Raw genomic sequence first — 17611 nt, 5'->3', positions numbered from 1 at the left:
ACGACCTAAAAATGTTATTGTTTGGCTTTTTTCAGTGTTTTATTTGTTCGCGAGTAAATCGGTTTGGCTGAGATTAAAGTTATTAGATTAGATAAAATAAAACTTTATTCAGCTGTGTGAACACCAAGGAGGAACCCACCCGGGCGATTAATAAACGTCAAACAGAAAACTGATTAAACAGAAGTGTGAAATGGTCGAGAATTTACGCCAGTGTCCTGTTATATTTTAGATAGCAAGGAGCAGACAGCTGAGTTTATTAAACCCCACCGACACAGCAGTGACGCTAATCAGAAGGCTAGACCGTCCAATTTCACAGCAGTTTACTTCCGGCCTACCCGACCTCCTGAGGACCCGGCCTACGTAGACCGCGAAGGCCGGGTCCTCAGGAGGATGCAGCCCATGAATTTGGACACGACTGATGTTACTCTGTTGCGGCGCATTTCAGGAGGACGCTGCTAATAAAGTTACACAATTACACAGTGACTTCGCTTTCATTATTGTGTTTACAAAATACCACATTTTTTGTCTTGGTCGTATCATTTTATTTTGTTGTATTTATCTGCAACACCTTAAAGGCCGCTCCGAGAAAATACTGTCAGACATTAAACCGGTCCGTGGTGCAAAAAAGGTTGGGGACCGCTGCTCTATACAATAACAAAGGCACTTTTTCAAGGGCCTGCAGTGCAGCATCTTCCTCCCTGAGCTTCCTCAATACAGCCTCCTCTGCATGACATGAGATGTATACGGAGTCAAAAACTGGCCGTCATTTGGTTAAAGTAATAAATGCAGATGGTGCTGAGTTGTGACTTTTATAAGCATTGTCTATAGATATTTATGAGACCTATAATTTACCTACTGGCTGACAAATGTGGAAACAAATACACATTAAGCGCTGTACATAAATGGAATAACCCAGTTTTAAGCTAAGCAGCAGAAACAATCAATGAACATTAATGACAAAAACAACAGGATATATTACAAATACAAATGTATTACTGTAGTTCTAAAACCTTTTCCAAACTGTACAATGCACAAAAAGGGCGAACCTGCATTTCTGTCTGTGCAAAACGGCCTCTTCTGTTCTTATCGTGTTCCTGTGTTTTGTTAGTTGAACAGGCCATTAGCAGCATCTGCACTGGCATGCGAGGGTGCTGCGGCTGGCTCATTCCATAGTAAGTGAATCAAATCCAAAAGCGCTGCCACCTGACCACATGAGCATCAGCTGTGTTTGGGTTTGTTTGTTTTTTGTGATATAACTGGTGCTGAAATTTTGTGCTTTTATTTATTTATTTATTTAATTATTCTTTATTTTTCTCATAACTTCAGTTTGGGTTTCCACACTATTTTATAGATGTATGTAGATCAATTTCCGAACCATATTATTACACATTCACAGGTGTAAAAATACAGATGTAGCAAAAAATAATTTTGGCATAAAAGGAAAAAGAGCTAGAAGCTGAGCCTGGAATCAACATTTGGATAAAAATGAATCTTTAAATATGCTAAATCTTGTTTTAGCAGAGTACCTGACCTTCAAAGTTGGCCTAAAATGCCCTTTTTGACCGTTTTTCTTTTGACGGAGGATAACAAAACCCCCCAACCGGTTATAGAAAAAAATCTGCACTGAACAAATCTAAGGTTTTGGCTTTCAGCTATGACACTTGAGTGGGTAAAAAATAACATCAATTACATAGTACAAAGTTTCCACCCGCCGTTTCCAACCACCCAAAATGATGGCAGGAAATAATGCGTGAATATTTGAGGTCTTTAGACGCAGGACTTTTAATTCCTCATTTTTCTATGCTTGATTCCCTGCTCTATATGCAATAACAGGCAAATAGTTACAGCATGCTCTACAGGAAGGTACTGAGTGTGTTATCCACAGTGGCTAGATGCAGGTACTCTGGAAGGCTGCTCTCAGACTCGACCTCTGACCCCTGGTCGCTGGTGTCCTCCTTGCTCTGACTTGGTAGCAGCTTCTTCCTTCGCACGGAAGCTCGCGAGCGACGCTCCAAACATGTCAAGGTCATGTGGGCGAGGTCCTGCTGGAGCCGCTGGACGTTTTCACTGGAAGAGAAAGCACCATGTTGAAAGAGTGAATCTCAGATGCGGAGCTGCATGTGAAAGGATTTTATCTCCTTTTTGCTCACGTTGTGGGTGGAGTAGGAAGATCGTAGTCTTCACCAGTTTCACCTGTCAACCAGTAAGTTGTTTCTGTGCCTTTACCCTAAAAAAAACCCCCACATATTCATCACAGTCACTGGCATCAGTGTCGCAGTGAAGATTTTTGTCACTGTATCTCAATTTAATTTGGCTGACATGCTGCTACATTGAATGTAGAGACCAACCTTTACCTTCAGGTATGTTTCCCCTCTCATCTCATACTCAAACTTGCAGTTTGTTCTCTCCAGGATATCTATGGTAGGCTGACTGACATGGATCCGCAGGGCTGTGAGATAAAAAGAAAGACAACAGAGCTTGGCTGTGGTCACTTTATTTAATTAGGCTGACTGCTGGCTTCTATAATTGCGCTAGAGTAATGTACGGGAAGTCATTCGTGTAAAATAACGAGAACAAAGGAAGCGGCTGGAGAAAATGTCAGTGTAAATCAGTTTGTTCATTACATGTGTCCACTCACGGTGTCCTGTAGATTCCATACGAGATGCTGTGTTGACCGTGTCTCCGAATAAACAATATCTGGGCATCTTTATTCCCACGATGCCCGCCGCACAGGGACCTGAACCCACAAACAACCAGGAGACAGAAGAATTAGTGTAAAGATCAGCAGGAGGTGAATTGCTTTGCCAAAATGACTAGTTTAAAAAATGAAAAACAAAGAAGAAGCGACCTGAGTGTACACCGATTCGTATCCACACAGGAATACCGGGAAGATGCCGGAGCTGGAAGGTGCCCATGAATGCCAAGATGTCCAGCGCCATGCGGCAAATATCCACTGCATGCCTGTTCCCGTTTCTCTTTGGAAGACCAGAAGCAACCATGTAGGCATCCCCTATTGTCTCCACCTGAGGATAGTAAAGGAAACCATGATGTTCGTGCTCATTGCTGGGTGCCTGAATCTCTTCGGTTTCATCCCTGCCAATACCTTGTACACATCGTGGTGGTCGACGATGCTGTCAAACCCCTTGTAGATGTCGTTAAGCATGTCCACAACTTCCATCGGCGTGCTGTACTGGCACAGAGTGGTGAATCCAACTATGTCACTGAAATATATTGTAACTTCATCGTACAGCTCTGGCTCCACAGCCCCGGTCTCCTTCAGGCTTTTAACCACCGGCCTTTTAACCACAGAGAGAAACATAATAAAGAAAAGACATTTTTTCCATTGAGATTTCATTCTGATTTTGAGTTGGTTAAACCAAAGGCCCCCCCAAGTTTCCCCAACCGTTCATCCATCCATTTCATCCATGTATCCTTTATTTTTAAATAACTATCCTTTTTAAACAGTTCAATAATGCTACTTGTTACAACCATTTAACTGTTAATTTACACTAACGTTTTGATCATTAATTAACACTAATTATTTCAATTATTTACTCATAATTAAGGTAACATTTCTAACCATTTAAAGAGACAAATGTATGCTAATTTATTAACTATTTAACCATTAATTTGTGTTAGTTTTTTAAAAACTATTTAGCTTTTAATTAATAGGGTTACTATTAGACTAGGCCGTTTATTAGTCAGTTTGTATTAACTATTCATTTAACAGTTTTATTCAACAATGTATGGTAACTTTTTAACCATTTATAGCCATTCATTAATGCTAATTTTTTAACATAAGATAACCTCCATTAGTCCCACTGTTTTTTCTTTTTTTTTACAGCAGAAAGTGGACAGTGCAAAGTTACAGAAGCAAAAATTAAGAAAAAACACTGGAATAGGATAAGATAATAAAATAAGATACTGTACACAATAGAATAGAATAAAATACTATATACAACAGAATAAAATGCAATGTTGACAGCTTCAGGTACCTTGGTGTTTATCTGAACAATAAACTGGACTGGACTCATAACTCAGACGCCCTCTACAGGAAAGGGCAGAGCAGGCTGTACCTGCTGCGGAGTCTCAGGTCTTCTGGAGTGGAGGGCCCACTCCAGAAGACCTTCTATGACTCTGTGGTGGCTTCAGCCATCTTTTACAGTGTGGTCTGCTGGGGTGGCAGCATCTCTGCCGGGGACAGGAAGAGACTGAACAGGCTGATCCGCAGGGCCAGCTCTGTTCTAGGATGGACCCAGTGGAGGTGGTGAGTGACAGGACAATGGTGGCTAAGCTGTCATCTCCCACCCCATGCAGGAGACTCTGAAAACATTATTTAACCACTAATTTACCTATTTAAAATATTTAATCCAGTAGTTTATGCTAACTTTTAAAACGCTTTAACCGTCAGTTTACAAAACTTATTTTAACAATTCAGTCAAACAATTTAAAGTAACCTTTCTAATCATTTATTGTCATTAATTTATGCTAGCTTTTTAAACTATATACTGTAACTAATAACTTATCTATTTCAACTATTTAATCCAATAGTTTATGCTGTTTAAACTCAAATTTATATTCACTTTTAAAAATTATATAGCTGTAAATGTATACTACCCATTAAAAATATTCAATCCAACAATTTATGCTTAGCTGAACTTTTACAGCCACTTAGCAGGTTTAGCATATTTCTTCTTCAAATTTTGACTTGTTTTTGGAGGCATAGTACCGGTACATACACGGCCAATCACATTTACACCTAATTTAGAATCACCAATAAACTTAACATGGATGTCTTTGAACTCTGAGAAGAAACCAAGCCAACGTAGAGAAAACCAACGTAGGCAAGGGGTGACCTTCTTGCTTTAAGGTGACAGTGCTAACCACTGAAACTCAGTGCTGGTCACTGTTAATGTAGAAATAAAACAAATTCTCTAACAGTGCATGAATGATTTAGCATCTATGTCCTGATTGTTCTAAGTGTCTAATGATGTGCATTTCTTCTTTAAGTGTAAACAAACCCAGGCAGCAGCATAAAGTTAAGATTGTCAGCTCGATCCCTCTCAGCTTTGTAGAGGGCCGTTCTCTCTTCCACCAGGTACTCCAGGTTTCTGGAATACATCTGCAGCCGTCTGATCATGTTATCCAAGTAGCTCTCATTTTCCTGATTATGGATTTTACTGGAGTGATGAAGAGGAGAAGAAAAGGGATATGAGGAGGGAGATATATTTAGAAACCTGTAATCCGTTTCCCAGAAACTATAAAGGCTACACCAGGACATGCACACTGATAGCTGAAAACAGCAATAACATAAAGAGAGCATTATTACCTGATGATTTTCCCCAGATAAATTTCCACTTTCTTAAAGTCAGGTCTTTTTTCTGGGTCCTCGTCCCAGCAGCTTTTTATCAACGCGTACACCTTACAGGAGGAAAGAACAATTTGAATACAATACAGACAAAACAGATGCTGAAAATAAAATAAAGCTGGCACATGAATGGAAAAAAAAAACCTCTAATTCTTTCTCTGAAGCCGTCTCAAAGTTAAGATCAGGTCTGAAGTAGGATGACTTGAGCCTGGACAGTTTTTCTGTTGAGAAACGCACAGAGACGCAGATGGCATTGTAGTGTAGCTCCGGATCAAACAGGTCTTCTTTCTTTCACTCTGAACTTGGTGGTGCAGAGATGATCATTTGCAAACAAAATGACTGTAACTGTCACGTGTTGTATTTGAGTGTTGGAAACCTGATCGGTCGGAGCAGGATTCAGTGTAGAAGGTGTTCTTCCTGAGAACAATCTCTTGCGCAATGATGGCAAAACTGTAGACGTCTCCTTTCTGAGACGTGCCCTCGTTCCTCAGATGCTCCGGAGCTGTCCACAAGTCTGACAGGATGATGTGGAGAGAGACAAACATTAGCAGGTAAAGAAGAGAACAAAAAGATATTTCAGGAGGATTTTTGTTTGCGGCGTCACCTTGGAAGGGGCTAAGAAAAGCATTGCAGCCAAAGTCTGTGATCTTCACCACCATGCGGTTGTCCACCACACAGTTGGTGGATTTGAGGCGACCGTGAACCTGAATGTCACTGGCATGGAGGTAAGACATGCCCTGCACAGAGGATTCAGAGCAACATTACACCTTCCACTGGTGGAAGTAATGAGATTTATGGAAAATCAAAGAGGCGGTGAGTAATCTGGTGTTTAATGACCTCTGCTGGCAGGCAGAGGCAAGTGCAACAGCAGCTCCCATAACACAGGTCTGCAAAAACAATTTATTTTTTCAGTCGCATGGGATATTTTTGGTAAATGTTATGTTTTTTTAGGGTGCTGAATCCAAAAATGACCTCCATTTCCCTCCATTACATACAGTTTGCTTTTGCAAAACATGAAGAGTTTACATTAAACTAAAAACATGAATTAAGAAAACCTGACAAAATTGAATTTTTAAAATATTTTTCCTCGTTTCAGTGAGTAAAAATCTATGAGAAGCAGTGAAAAGATCCTATGCACCTTTTGGTTGCAGACCTGTGTAATCCTGCTCTTCATTTAAACCAAACCTTTTTAATAATTTTGAGCCAGAAAAAAATACTTATATAAAAGCTTACTGTGCCTTCACAGGGTCTGACTTATCAAACAACAAGCTTAGAACAAAAAACCTCACCAACACTTAAATGTTACATTTTAAATGTTTAATCATTTAATTATTAACTAGTGGGATAATATTGAGTCTTTCTGGTAAGTTGCCAAGTTGTTTATCGCACTGTGACATCAATCAAACTGATCAAACTTTAGAGGCACAGTCTTTTAATGGCTTTGTTTTGATCACAGTTGTTACAGATAAGGAGGCCTCTTCACTATATGTACTTCTTATTGAAACTATAAATCCATTTTCTTTATACTTAGAGTTTAAAAATGGGTTCTTTGCAAAGTTGTTTGTTATGTGTAGATACAACACTGGTTCATCCCTTTTTTATGCTTGCATAGTCTACTGGACATAAAATGAGTGAAAAAGCAGCCAATGTCTAAATAAAAACTTTAAAAGATTTTCAGAAAGCCTGCAAAACTATTGCTTAAGAGTCGTTTGAACAAAGCAACAAAATCTGGCTCCTTGGAAGCAAACTATGAAGACATGAGGGGACTTTTGCACAGCGCTGTGTAATCCTGGCAGTCACATTACACTCAGTTTGTCCGTTTGGCTTTTGATAGAACTTCTAAAGTTTTAGTAAACGATTATTATTCACGTGAAATAAGTGTCAGGATTGAGCGAACCTTCCTTTCTTTTTGATGATGATGTTCTGGGTTCAGTTTATTATACGGTAACAGGTGAAGTGATCCCATTGCAGTTTACATCAGGTACAAAAGTTTATTACCAGTTATTCAGGGATCTTTTATGTCACGCTGCATGAATGGTGAGTAATATTGACTAACGCTAAGTTTCATAACCCTTTTTCAGTTATGTATTAAGACAGATTGCTACTAACTATGTCAAGCTCTCAGTACAAAAACCGATCCTGTCATTCATTGCATTGTCCTCTGTAATGATTTATGGTGTTTAGTGAATGCTGCTGCTTTATGGCAGATACACGTGACCGTTTTTCCGCTCAGGGCGGCGAGTAACGAGTCAATCTCCACTTGTGTGGTCTCTTATCATGCCACACACTGCATGTGATGCTTGCAAATGCTTAAGTTTGATAATTGTTCTGCTCACGGGCAAAGTCTCTCACCTTGGCGATGTCGTACATGACAGAGATCTTGAACTCCCAGTCCATGAAGGTCTCCTCTGGGTATGAAATCTTGTCATTCAGCACATACTTGAAAAAGAAAAAGACACCCCAGTTCTGCATTAATACGCTTTTATTCTTCACACTTCTTGACGGCTGTGTTTAAACTGAGACCTGAAGATGGATTTAAATTGAAAGTTTTGTTATACGTACCCTGAGCGAGCCTCGCTCGCCATACTCAAACACGCCAAAGACACCGTGATCTAACTTGACTGTGCCGTAAAACTTTGTGAGGTTGTAGTAGTCGATGTGCAATAGCTGCAGTTGGGCAAAAATGTGGAGTGCTAGTGAGTTTGGATAAACATTAACAAAGAGGGCTGGCAGTAAAAGGATTTCAGTGTGATAAGACGTCTTACCGCATTGAGCTCCCTTTTCTGGGTTTTATCAAAGTTCCCATCCGAGTTCTTCAGCTCCTTCAAGATCACAATCTGAAAGAAATATTGCAGAAGCACCAACCAGATTACATCTGCTAACTCACGTTCATCAGTGCAAAAGCACTAGATGCTGACTGATTTGGAAAACACTGCAGGATGCTGTCCATCTACCTTCTTATCGTAGAGCGCACAGCGGATCTTGAACTTCTTTTTCTTCTTACTTTCAATCTAACGGGGGTTAGAGGAAGGTCGCTGTCACAGCATTCTTAAAGCTGACTTGACTGAGGTGTTTACTGAGGTGTTTTCACTTACATTAAGGGAGATGACGTTGATGTCATCATTTTCCATCAGCGTGATGAGATCAGAGTTCACGTGGGACCAGCGCTTCCTGAGCAGTCGATCTCTTCTGTTCTGTCTATGCGGGAAAGAAAAAACTGCATCAGGAGATTATTGGTAAAGGTTGGTTGCACGAAAAGCAGCTTTCAATTTAAATTTCATGTCATGAGTCCATGTTTTAGAGAGTGTAATAGAGCTATAACCTGTATAGTACATACAGACTTTCAGATTATTTTTCATGTAACCTGAAAGTCCGTATATACACAGCTCTAAAAGATAATTGTTGCACCTTTTAATCAGAGTGTAGCATCAAGCCAGTTACACGTCTGGGACACTAATCTGGTCAGTTTAGAGGAGGTTAGTTCAGTTTCAGGTGGAGGTCGCTGACATTTTCTTCCCTCTTCATCTTTTCTGATGGTTTTTTCACTACTTTCGCATTTTTCTGGGGTCAGGTAGTCCAACTCCTCCATGTTGGCACATTAATACGTGCCATTTACAAAAGGTTTGCTGTGTCTCCCGAGACAGTCTCAAGAGCACAGAGGAGATTTCAGGACACAGACAGTTACTCTGGACAGGCCTGGAGAAGATCTTTAACCCACTTTTTTGTGCAAGATCAATTTGATTTTTGGAGTGTCTTTGAATTCAGCCCTTTGTAGGTTGATCATTACATTTCCATTACATTTTGGGGCACTTTATCACTCCTAACACATTACCAAGTCCCCATCAATGTGAATATCCACTGTGATTTTTTTCCCATTAAAAGCTGTCGTGTTTTCAAAGTTTTCCTGCAATTTTTGGAGCAGTGTATCTACCGTACTACTATATATGCCATTATATGATGGGGCCAAAATCATTTATGTAAATTCATGACCTTTTGCAGAGAATCCAAACATTTAATTAAAATCTGCCACACACTTAATAACTCCCTGTTATTCTCATGTTCCATGTGCTACGGCATACCTGTAGAAAATAAAGGCGATCGTGGCCACTACGACCACAGTAACAGCCAACACAATCACAATGATGTTGCGAATCGCAGGGCCTGCAGTAATAAAGACAAAAAAGAGGCACCATTTCAGTTCCAAGCCGATGCTTCTGACACACAGAGGACAAAAGATAAACATGGGCCGAGCGTTCAAGTGCCATAATATTTAAGCTTATCTCAGATAGGGCTGTGAGGAGGTCATCTACAGGAAACAAAAGAAGAACTGAGCCATAAAACCACTTCATATAAAACATGCAAAAGTTGATGTACGTGGAGCAGTTTGTGGTTGCTATAACTTTTCCTCCTGTTCATACCCACCATTAATGCTTATTAAATGAAAACAGGGACACAAACAGAGAGGTGCTTAAACCACAGCTGAAGCCTTACATATAATTCACCGGAACCTGGATTAGTGCAAGTCTTTGAAAACGACCTGACTGAGCGGATGCAAACTGATCAGGCCTTGTTGTGGAGATCTAAATCATTATGGTGGACATGCCTTCTTTCTAGAGGACAAAAAAGGAAGTTCTCTTAACATAAATCTTTAAAATATTAAGGTTACGACATATTTTGAGGTTGTGCCCACTGAACTCAATGATATAGCTAAACATGTGTATGTGTGTGTGTGTGTGTCTTTCGATGTACCGCTGTCTGGCGTGTTATTGGGAAGTCTTTTCCCCCAGATGAACTTAGGAGCCTCCTCCACCACTGTGGTTTTATTGTGCTCCGTGTCAAATGTGAATAAAATATCGTACTGGGTGTGACACAAGAGGGGTGGAAAAAAACAAAAAGACACATTTTAGCATCAAACCAGAAGCAAGAGATGCAGCACAGTAAGGTTTTATTTTGAATCTTTTCTTCGTGTATTCACTGCTAAATGCCAAAAAAGAAAACGGGAGAAAAAGATACCTTGTTGTCAGTAGTGGTGTAGATGATTGAGAAAGCCACGTCTCTGTCCCCGTACTCGTCCAGCGTATAATTCCCAGCAATCCCTGAGCAGAATCACACAAATGTTTTTAAACTTCTGTTCGCTTCATTTCACCATGTGTGTCAGCTGTAAACCTTTAATGCGTCTCTCAGTCAAACTTGCACTCACAACCGGCTGCTTACAGCTGCGGGCTGTTATACCAACACTCTTTGTGTCAATGAAAACACAAAGAAGTGATAGCAGTTGACAGCCTCCACCTGTTCGACCTCACAGTAGCCATGTCTGCTCTGAGATCAGCTCATTAGTGTTTTGGTGGATGGTGTTTTCCCACTTTTCACAAGCTAATTTTAGCATCTATTACTGTTTTGCTCAGTATGCTTAACTGCAACTATCTGCAGCCGCCAAAAAAGTATTAAATGCTAACTTGTGTAAATCCTTGTGTATTTGCTAATACACATACTTGCAGCTTGTATGCAAGCACTTCCCCCTCCTCGCTGTTATCTTCCACCTGCCTTACCAGTAAATTTGGTGTTTCTGAAGTAATTTACATTCACATATTCCGTCCTGTGAAGCTGAGACTGATTTTGTTTAGAAATTGTTCTCATCACTTGGCCAATAAAGAGCACTGCGTCATGGTACGCGGCCATGTAGTCGTTCATCTGCAGAGGAACAGACAGAGACAGATGGTTGGAACTACTTTCTCAGTACAGCCCTTAGATTTGAGTGAAGGAGCTCTAAGATGCATCCTTCTCTACACAGGTGATGAATTATTTTAGATATTTTATACTCAGTGAAGACGTTATTTAATGATATTTCATTGAACATTTATTATTAACTCTTCCGAGGTCCATTTCTGGTTGGCATGGTCCTGTGTTGTTAATCCCTTATTTTCCCTTAAAACCCTACAAGTTGATTATTCAGAGTGAGCGGAACAAAAACAGCCAATCAGAGCTAACCTTTTTTGTATTTGCTACAGAAGCACTGCAAAGAGAGAAGTTGTGTATTTCTGGTTTGCTCACCGTGTTGTTGTCTTTAAGGTCTGGGTTGATTCTGTAGCTTCGGGTGTTCGGCATGGTGAGCACCAACACGTTCTTCATTTCTGGCAGCGACGATGTGTTGGTGTAGTATACATCACTGTGTAGAGGAATCAGCAGAGGTCTGATGAAAAATTCTACATGTGCAAAAGTTTCCTTCAGTTTCATTCAGTTATTATATATTATTCTATTATATTCAGTAATTTAGCTGCATTTGATTGCTTAGTTACTCATTTCTACTCTATACACACAGTTTACTTAGATCTTTGCTTACCATGCTTTACCGACTTTAATTGGTATAAAGATGGATATTATCATTCAATAATAATACTGTTGAAAACTCAATAGATTTAGCCTAGTTTGTGCTAAGTTAGCCACTTAGCTTAGCAAGTTTTGTCCAAAATCTTTCTTCCAGAAATTGAATTAGGCTTACTACTTCTGCTGTGTGCGGCTTTTGACAAAAAACATCAAGTGTTTAGTCAGGGCATCAAGTAATAGTACATTGGATCCCAAAGGAGCTTTAGCCTGACCATAACCGCTACCTCTGCAAGCCATTTTGCAACCCAGCTCCATCCCAACTTTCAGTTTTCATGGTGACTTAATGTCATGTTTGTTGCCGCTGCCACTGATGCCCTCCCTGCTTTGCTGCTCCTCTCCCCTCCTGAGGTTTTTTAACTGTGTCCATTGGATGGTTGAGCAGTCATAGATGATGGAAATAATATTACGTTGGCTCGAGCTGACCTGATTGAATTTTTTATTTCATCTATGTCTGCTTCTTCACTTCTTCCCACACTTAGTCTCATCTTATGATGACACACAGTAACTGACTCCATGAAATCACTCAATCAGTCAGTCACTACTTTACAATCTCCAGGTACCCATTCACCAGTTAGGAAAGTACTGATTGTGAATCACTGCTGTGGGGTTAGAGAAAAAGAAAACAAGTGGAATAAATAGGAACAGAAGTGAAATGATTCAACAGCACTAACCTGTAAAGATCAATGAGGATGAAGGCGATATCACTGCTGTCCGCAGCCTTAGAGCCGTTTTTAATTTCCACTAGGTCCATTGGTGATCCACACATGATGAACACTGCAGCGGAGAAGTATTTGTAACAGAACAGTCTTTCAGTTATTTTTTTTCTTCTGTTTTTTTGCCTAGTTGGCCTTGGGACTCAAATACAAACTTGATTTCCATTTAAATTACTTCTTCAACCTTGAAACCAAAGTTAATACCAAAACCTAAAGCCATCAAGCATAGCCTGATACTGTTGATGTTTTTTTAATTCACCCTTCATAATGTGGCGTAAAAATATGCAGCAGGAAGTTCAAAGAAAAGCTATTATGGCCCTCGAGCTAGCTCTCCTTCTGAAACAGAAAATTACGAGTCTCCCTCGTGATGACAGCGTTAACAAACTCAATAGTTGAATTAAATGTGCTTTGTAGGCCCTGGGCTCTCTTAGGAAAATAGAATCCAAGCTGTCCGTGTGTGTTGTCCCAGCAAACTGAAGCCATTGTTATGTCTCGCTGTGAAAACAGAGAGGTTTTCAATCTTGTTTGAGAAAAATACATCAAATTCTTACAGTTGGATGTCCTGTTGCGTAATGTAATCACGCTGTGCAGTTCTGTGGGACTGCGTAGAGGCGTTATTGAAATATTTAAGGCAAGCGGTTCCACCGTCGCTTCAATTGCACTTACATACCTGAAGATGAAAATGAATATAATGCATAATTTAAATTAAAAACATTTTATTACATTTAAAAATTTAACTAGAATATAATTTAAAATATAATTTATTAGATTTTGTAATAGCTCACAACAGATGAGTCTCTCCTTAAAGATGGGTTACTCACCAAATGCATTCCTCTGTGGGGTTCGTTGTTTTATAAATATACGCTGCCTTCCATGAAGGTTTGAGCTCATTGTTTTCTTCCCAGAAGTGGGTGACAAAGTCAGCGATCTTGCGTGCAGGTGGCAGGAGTCGCTGCAAGTTGAAGGTGTAGTCGCACGAGCGACCAAAGCTTCCCGCTGAGAGAATGGGTCTACTGAGACTCATGCCGGCTTCCTTACTGGAAGAAGAGAATAAAAAAGAGAGGGAGACAATGGTATCGACTATTTATGATAAACGGGTGAACGATAAGCATAGTGCAACACAGGCAAAACCTGTTTGAAAATCTGAAGTGTCCTTTTCAAGCTTATTGGCAGAATCATGTCCTTGGAAAATTCAGAACTTACTCAACTATTGGGAAAGTAGCATAGGTGCACGTGGGTCCAAGCACAGCACATCCCAGATTTCCTGATTCCTGCAAAAATAAAAACATATACAGCGAATAATTCACAGATTTTTATGTACATTTTGCCTGATCTTTAAACTCCTGAGACCCAAACTCTTGTTTTCTTTCAGGTTCTTGGAAATCAACCTGTTTTCCTTGCACTAGAAGTGGTTTGTGGAAAAATGTTCTCACTGTGGGACAGCAGGTTTATTTTACTATATAACATAATAAAGTCATCAGGGTGTAACAAAGTCTAAAATATTTTTATTACAACACCTGCTCAGATAAAATCGCAAATGATGCAACATATCCAAAAGCCTTGTAACTTGAACATTTTACATGCGCCATACTCCAAACTTGAAGCATGCACCAAGGCAAAAAACAACCAAACAAGCAAACATCTGTTTACTACACTACTCAGACAAACTCAATACGCCATAGAACTGTGCAAAATGTCAGGTGTGGTGCATAATAAGACATTACTTGGAATTTATATAGGACCTTATAGAATCATGTGAAAGACTTTGTGTTAAACTGAGACCCAAGCCCTGCTTGTACAAGTGCCTTCAGCAGGAATACCTTGAAGTTTTCTGTATGATTTTGTCATCATTTTATCTCTAAAATCATTCTTATGCGATTTTGCCCCCATCTTCTTTAGAACGTTGCTCACACAGAATTTCAGGCAGGCTGAACTTTGGGCCTTTGCAGCACTTTGATCTTTTCATTTCACAGCAATTATGTTGTAGATTTGCCGCTGTGCTTTGATTATTGTTGCATGAACCATTTTTAACCTGTTGGATAGATGGCCTCACATCTTAAAAGGAATTCATGGTCAACTCAGTGACTGCAACGATCCCAGATCCTGTGGATGCAAAACAAACCACAAACAGAACCCCTCCACACGGTGTTTGACAGTTAGTATGAGGGTATTGTGCTAATAAGGTGTGTTTGGTTGTAGCTCTTGGGTTTTTTGCAGTTTCTCTGAGCATTGCACGGTCTGGGCTTTGGGTGAATTTGCTGGAACATCTACTCCTGGCATTGTCTTAATCCTGGCATTACCTGAATGCTCCAGACCAGCAAACTGTTAAAACCTCTGCTTTTATAGAGGTGTTCGCACTTACTGATGATAAGTTAATCAAGTGCATTTGAATCAAACATCATCCTCTTTTCTACTTGTGTCTTGTTCATGGCTGTGGGGTGTTTTTCAGAGATTTATCTCATTAAATTCTATAATTTGCAAATATTTCTAAAGTTAAATACATGCTTTTTTCCTAAGCACGAGGTGGAAACACCCAGGCCTTCTTCTATTAGCTATCCAACCGCTACTCTGCAACCTGCTCTTCTCAAAGCCAGTTGAGAGAATTTCTTCCATATATCAAATCTCCTCCTAGTTGGACATTAAAAACCTCACCTAGGAGGCATTCAAGAGGGGTCCATGTCAGATGCCCTCAATGTGCCTGTATGTTTGGGTTTCGCCCAGTGGACAAGAGGATTGCTCTCAAGTCGGGGGACGGGTCCTGACCGTCATTTGCGCTTATGCACCGAACGCATAAGCGGGGGGAAGAAGATGGCCCAGCTGTGGACTCCAGCTGGGAGTTTTCATTGTTCACATTCTTATGTTGCATGCTAATAACAATTAAACTTGGAGGGCTGAAGGCTGGGAAATGGCCTGCAAAGGGTATTCATAAGTGCACTCGGTACTGATATTTGATTTTGTAATCCCATCATCACATCTGGACCAGATGTCTTGGCTAGGTAGAGAGTTGAGCTGTCAAGTAACTACCAAGTGGTACAGTAAAGGTACGCTGGGAGCATCGGGCAGAGGCCCCTAGTCCAGGAGATCTTCAGCTCGACCTCTGGAAAAGCTTAGAAAAGATTTTGAGGGTGAGGGGTGACACATATTCTGAACCTCCTTAGCTGAGGCAGTTGCAAGGGGCTGTGGCCTTAAGGTGTCCCGTGCCTGCCATGGGGGCAAACTGGAGCAGGAGTTGATTCAAGCTTGGCTGTCGTGTGGGACTTCGGCAGTAGACAGCAAATACCAGCAGGCCAAGCAAGGCATGTCTTTGACAGTAGTTGCAGGAAAACTGGGGTGTTCAGAAAGGAAGTGAAATAATAGTTTTTGTTGGCTTAGCAGTGATTCTGTTAAGTTTTTACAGAGATTTACTGAGACTGGCATAGTCTTATTTTGATTTGTGGTCTTGCACAAAAAAGGTGTCTATGGCATTAATGAGGAGAGCAGGTCTACGAACTAAAAGGTGCATAAACCCATAAATGAATGTCCTGTGGAAGCAAGATCTCAGGTATATGTGCATCCAACATGCTGATTTTTTTTTCTATTTTTTAATATAAAACTGTAGCTACTTACCGTCAGGTTGTTTAGCTCTGCAACTGCTTCACATGAACTGCTCCGGCAGCCTCGGTGCCAGTATAAGGTTGTGTCAAACCCACTGAAATTCGCAGTTAGGTTAAAAGTCACAGCTGGATCTTGGGTGTGTGGAAAGAAAGAAAGTTCCAGATGTTAGTTTTGACTTTCTCTCCATTTTGAACTGCAGTGTGTATGTGAATATTAGATTTGTTTTAAAGAGAAATAAAATGTGTGTGTGTGTGTGTGTGTGTGTGTGTGTGTTTGCGCGTGTGTGGAGGAAGTAGGCCCTGAATTCTACCATATATGTAAAATCTATTAATTTGGGGAAGTTTACACTCCACAACAGTAAAAGACACAGAACCATGTAAGCTTAAACAGCTAGCTACAGCTGAAAAATCATAGTTGCTAATAAAAAAAAAAACACCAACAAATTTCAGCTGGCAAACAAGACAACTACTTTTGATTACCTGTGTCATAAACTGGGACATTCTGTTTAAGTTTTATTGATAATGCTTAGAAATAAACCCTACAGGGCTTTCCTAACAGCCACTTAATAAAAACTTGGCTAGATAAAAAATTCCTGCTAGCCAAAAAAAACCTTTTATGTTTAATTATCTTAAATAATAGGTGTCGATACTTTTTGCATAATGGCATCATTGCAGACTGTGGGTGAGTCAAAACTAACACCAAACTGTATGTTGTCATGTTGACCAAAAGTCAGGCTAAACTAGTATAAGATAAGTATCCTAGCTTAGTAGAACAAGCGTTTTATGCTAGTAAGCTAATAAGCATTGCAGGTAGCTTCCTTGTAATTAATAGGATAACGATCTTTAATCTGCTAGTTTATGAAACTAACTACAGAATATCTGTTAACAGTAGCAGCTTTACTTTTCTTGTATACTTTTTTAGTCTTTAATAGTGAAATCCCTGAATAATTCCTAAAACAGCTTTAAAATTGTTACTTTTGGGAAAAGCAACATGAAAATCTGAAAATAGGAACAGTATGCAAAGCAGTAAATATAAATTAACAATAATAGTCAGTGACATATGTGTTAAATTATCAATATCTATAAACATGAGTGTACCAATATACATGCTGTATATAGAGAGTGCTGTTGCGAGAGATCAAAAGGTCTGATTTTGTGCGGATTTGTCATGTGGTTTGTTTGTTTTTTGTTTTAGTTTTTAATTTCATTACCCTGGGCAGCATTAATGGCTGAATCTTTCTCTATGGCCTTCAGTATTTCTCCTTCCACATACTGGAGGCTCCAGGGAGAGTCCTCATCATCCAACAGTATAACGTTGATTGTAATCCCACTCCCACATTGTCCAACACCAGGACACGATGCCACAAGAATTCCAAAGATGAACAAACACAGTAACCAGCTTCCCGAGCCCATTCTCAGCTCCGAGGTGAGTGCTTCTGTTTTTTAGCCGTTAAAGAGGGTCCATGGTATCCACCGATCCTGAATCCAGTTCAGTAAAGTCACCAAAACACTCGGAAAACTCTTAACTTATGATCGCCTTGATTAAAGCTGAT

The 17611-nt window shown here is 40.0% G+C and overlaps 1 protein-coding gene across 1 annotated transcript; it reads right to left on the bottom strand.

Moving 5' to 3' along the window:
- Window positions 1-1804: 1804 nt before the first annotated feature.
- gucy2cb (guanylate cyclase 2Cb) lies at window positions 1805-17471 on the bottom strand. Its single transcript, XM_005721963.1, has 27 exons — window positions 17270-17471; window positions 16072-16190; window positions 13669-13736; window positions 13287-13502; window positions 13017-13135; window positions 12424-12526; window positions 11420-11534; window positions 10918-11059; window positions 10382-10464; window positions 10118-10226; window positions 9448-9529; window positions 8464-8566; window positions 8323-8379; window positions 8134-8205; window positions 7931-8035; window positions 7721-7807; window positions 5973-6105; window positions 5745-5882; window positions 5513-5589; window positions 5330-5421; window positions 5022-5180; window positions 3104-3296; window positions 2849-3023; window positions 2639-2737; window positions 2355-2449; window positions 2151-2227; window positions 1805-2067 (listed from the first exon to the last, which is right to left on the bottom strand). Exons 1-27 carry the CDS (start codon window positions 17469-17471, stop codon window positions 1854-1856), a joined length of 3234 nt encoding a protein of 1077 aa, XP_005722020.1. The 3' UTR covers window positions 1805-1853.
- Between the last annotated feature and the right edge of the window lie 140 nt (window positions 17472-17611).

Source organism: Pundamilia nyererei, unplaced genomic scaffold, assembly GCF_000239375.1.
Source record: "Pundamilia nyererei isolate P.nyererei 1_Seehausen unplaced genomic scaffold, PunNye1.0 scaffold00005, whole genome shotgun sequence".
NCBI lineage: Eukaryota > Metazoa > Chordata > Actinopteri > Cichliformes > Cichlidae > Pundamilia > Pundamilia nyererei.
The sequence above is the reverse complement of the archived record's forward strand: the minus strand, read 5'-3'. Positions and strand labels throughout refer to the sequence as shown.

What these genes read in the sequence shown, in the direction of transcription:
- gucy2cb (XM_005721963.1), bottom strand. Translation starts at nt 17,471, where the DNA reads ATGGGCTCGGGAAGCTGGTTACTGTGTTTGTTCATCTTTGGAATTCTT. An exon ending in CAGAAACACCAAATTTACTG is followed by an intron (nt 10,465 to 10,917) that starts GTAAGGCAGGTG and finishes GATTCTGCTCAG; the next exon opens with GGATTGCTGGGAATTATACG. An exon ending in ATCCTGCTCCGACCGATCAG is followed by an intron (nt 5,590 to 5,744) that starts GTTTCCAACACT and finishes GTTTCTCAACAG; the next exon opens with AAAAACTGTCCAGGCTCAAG.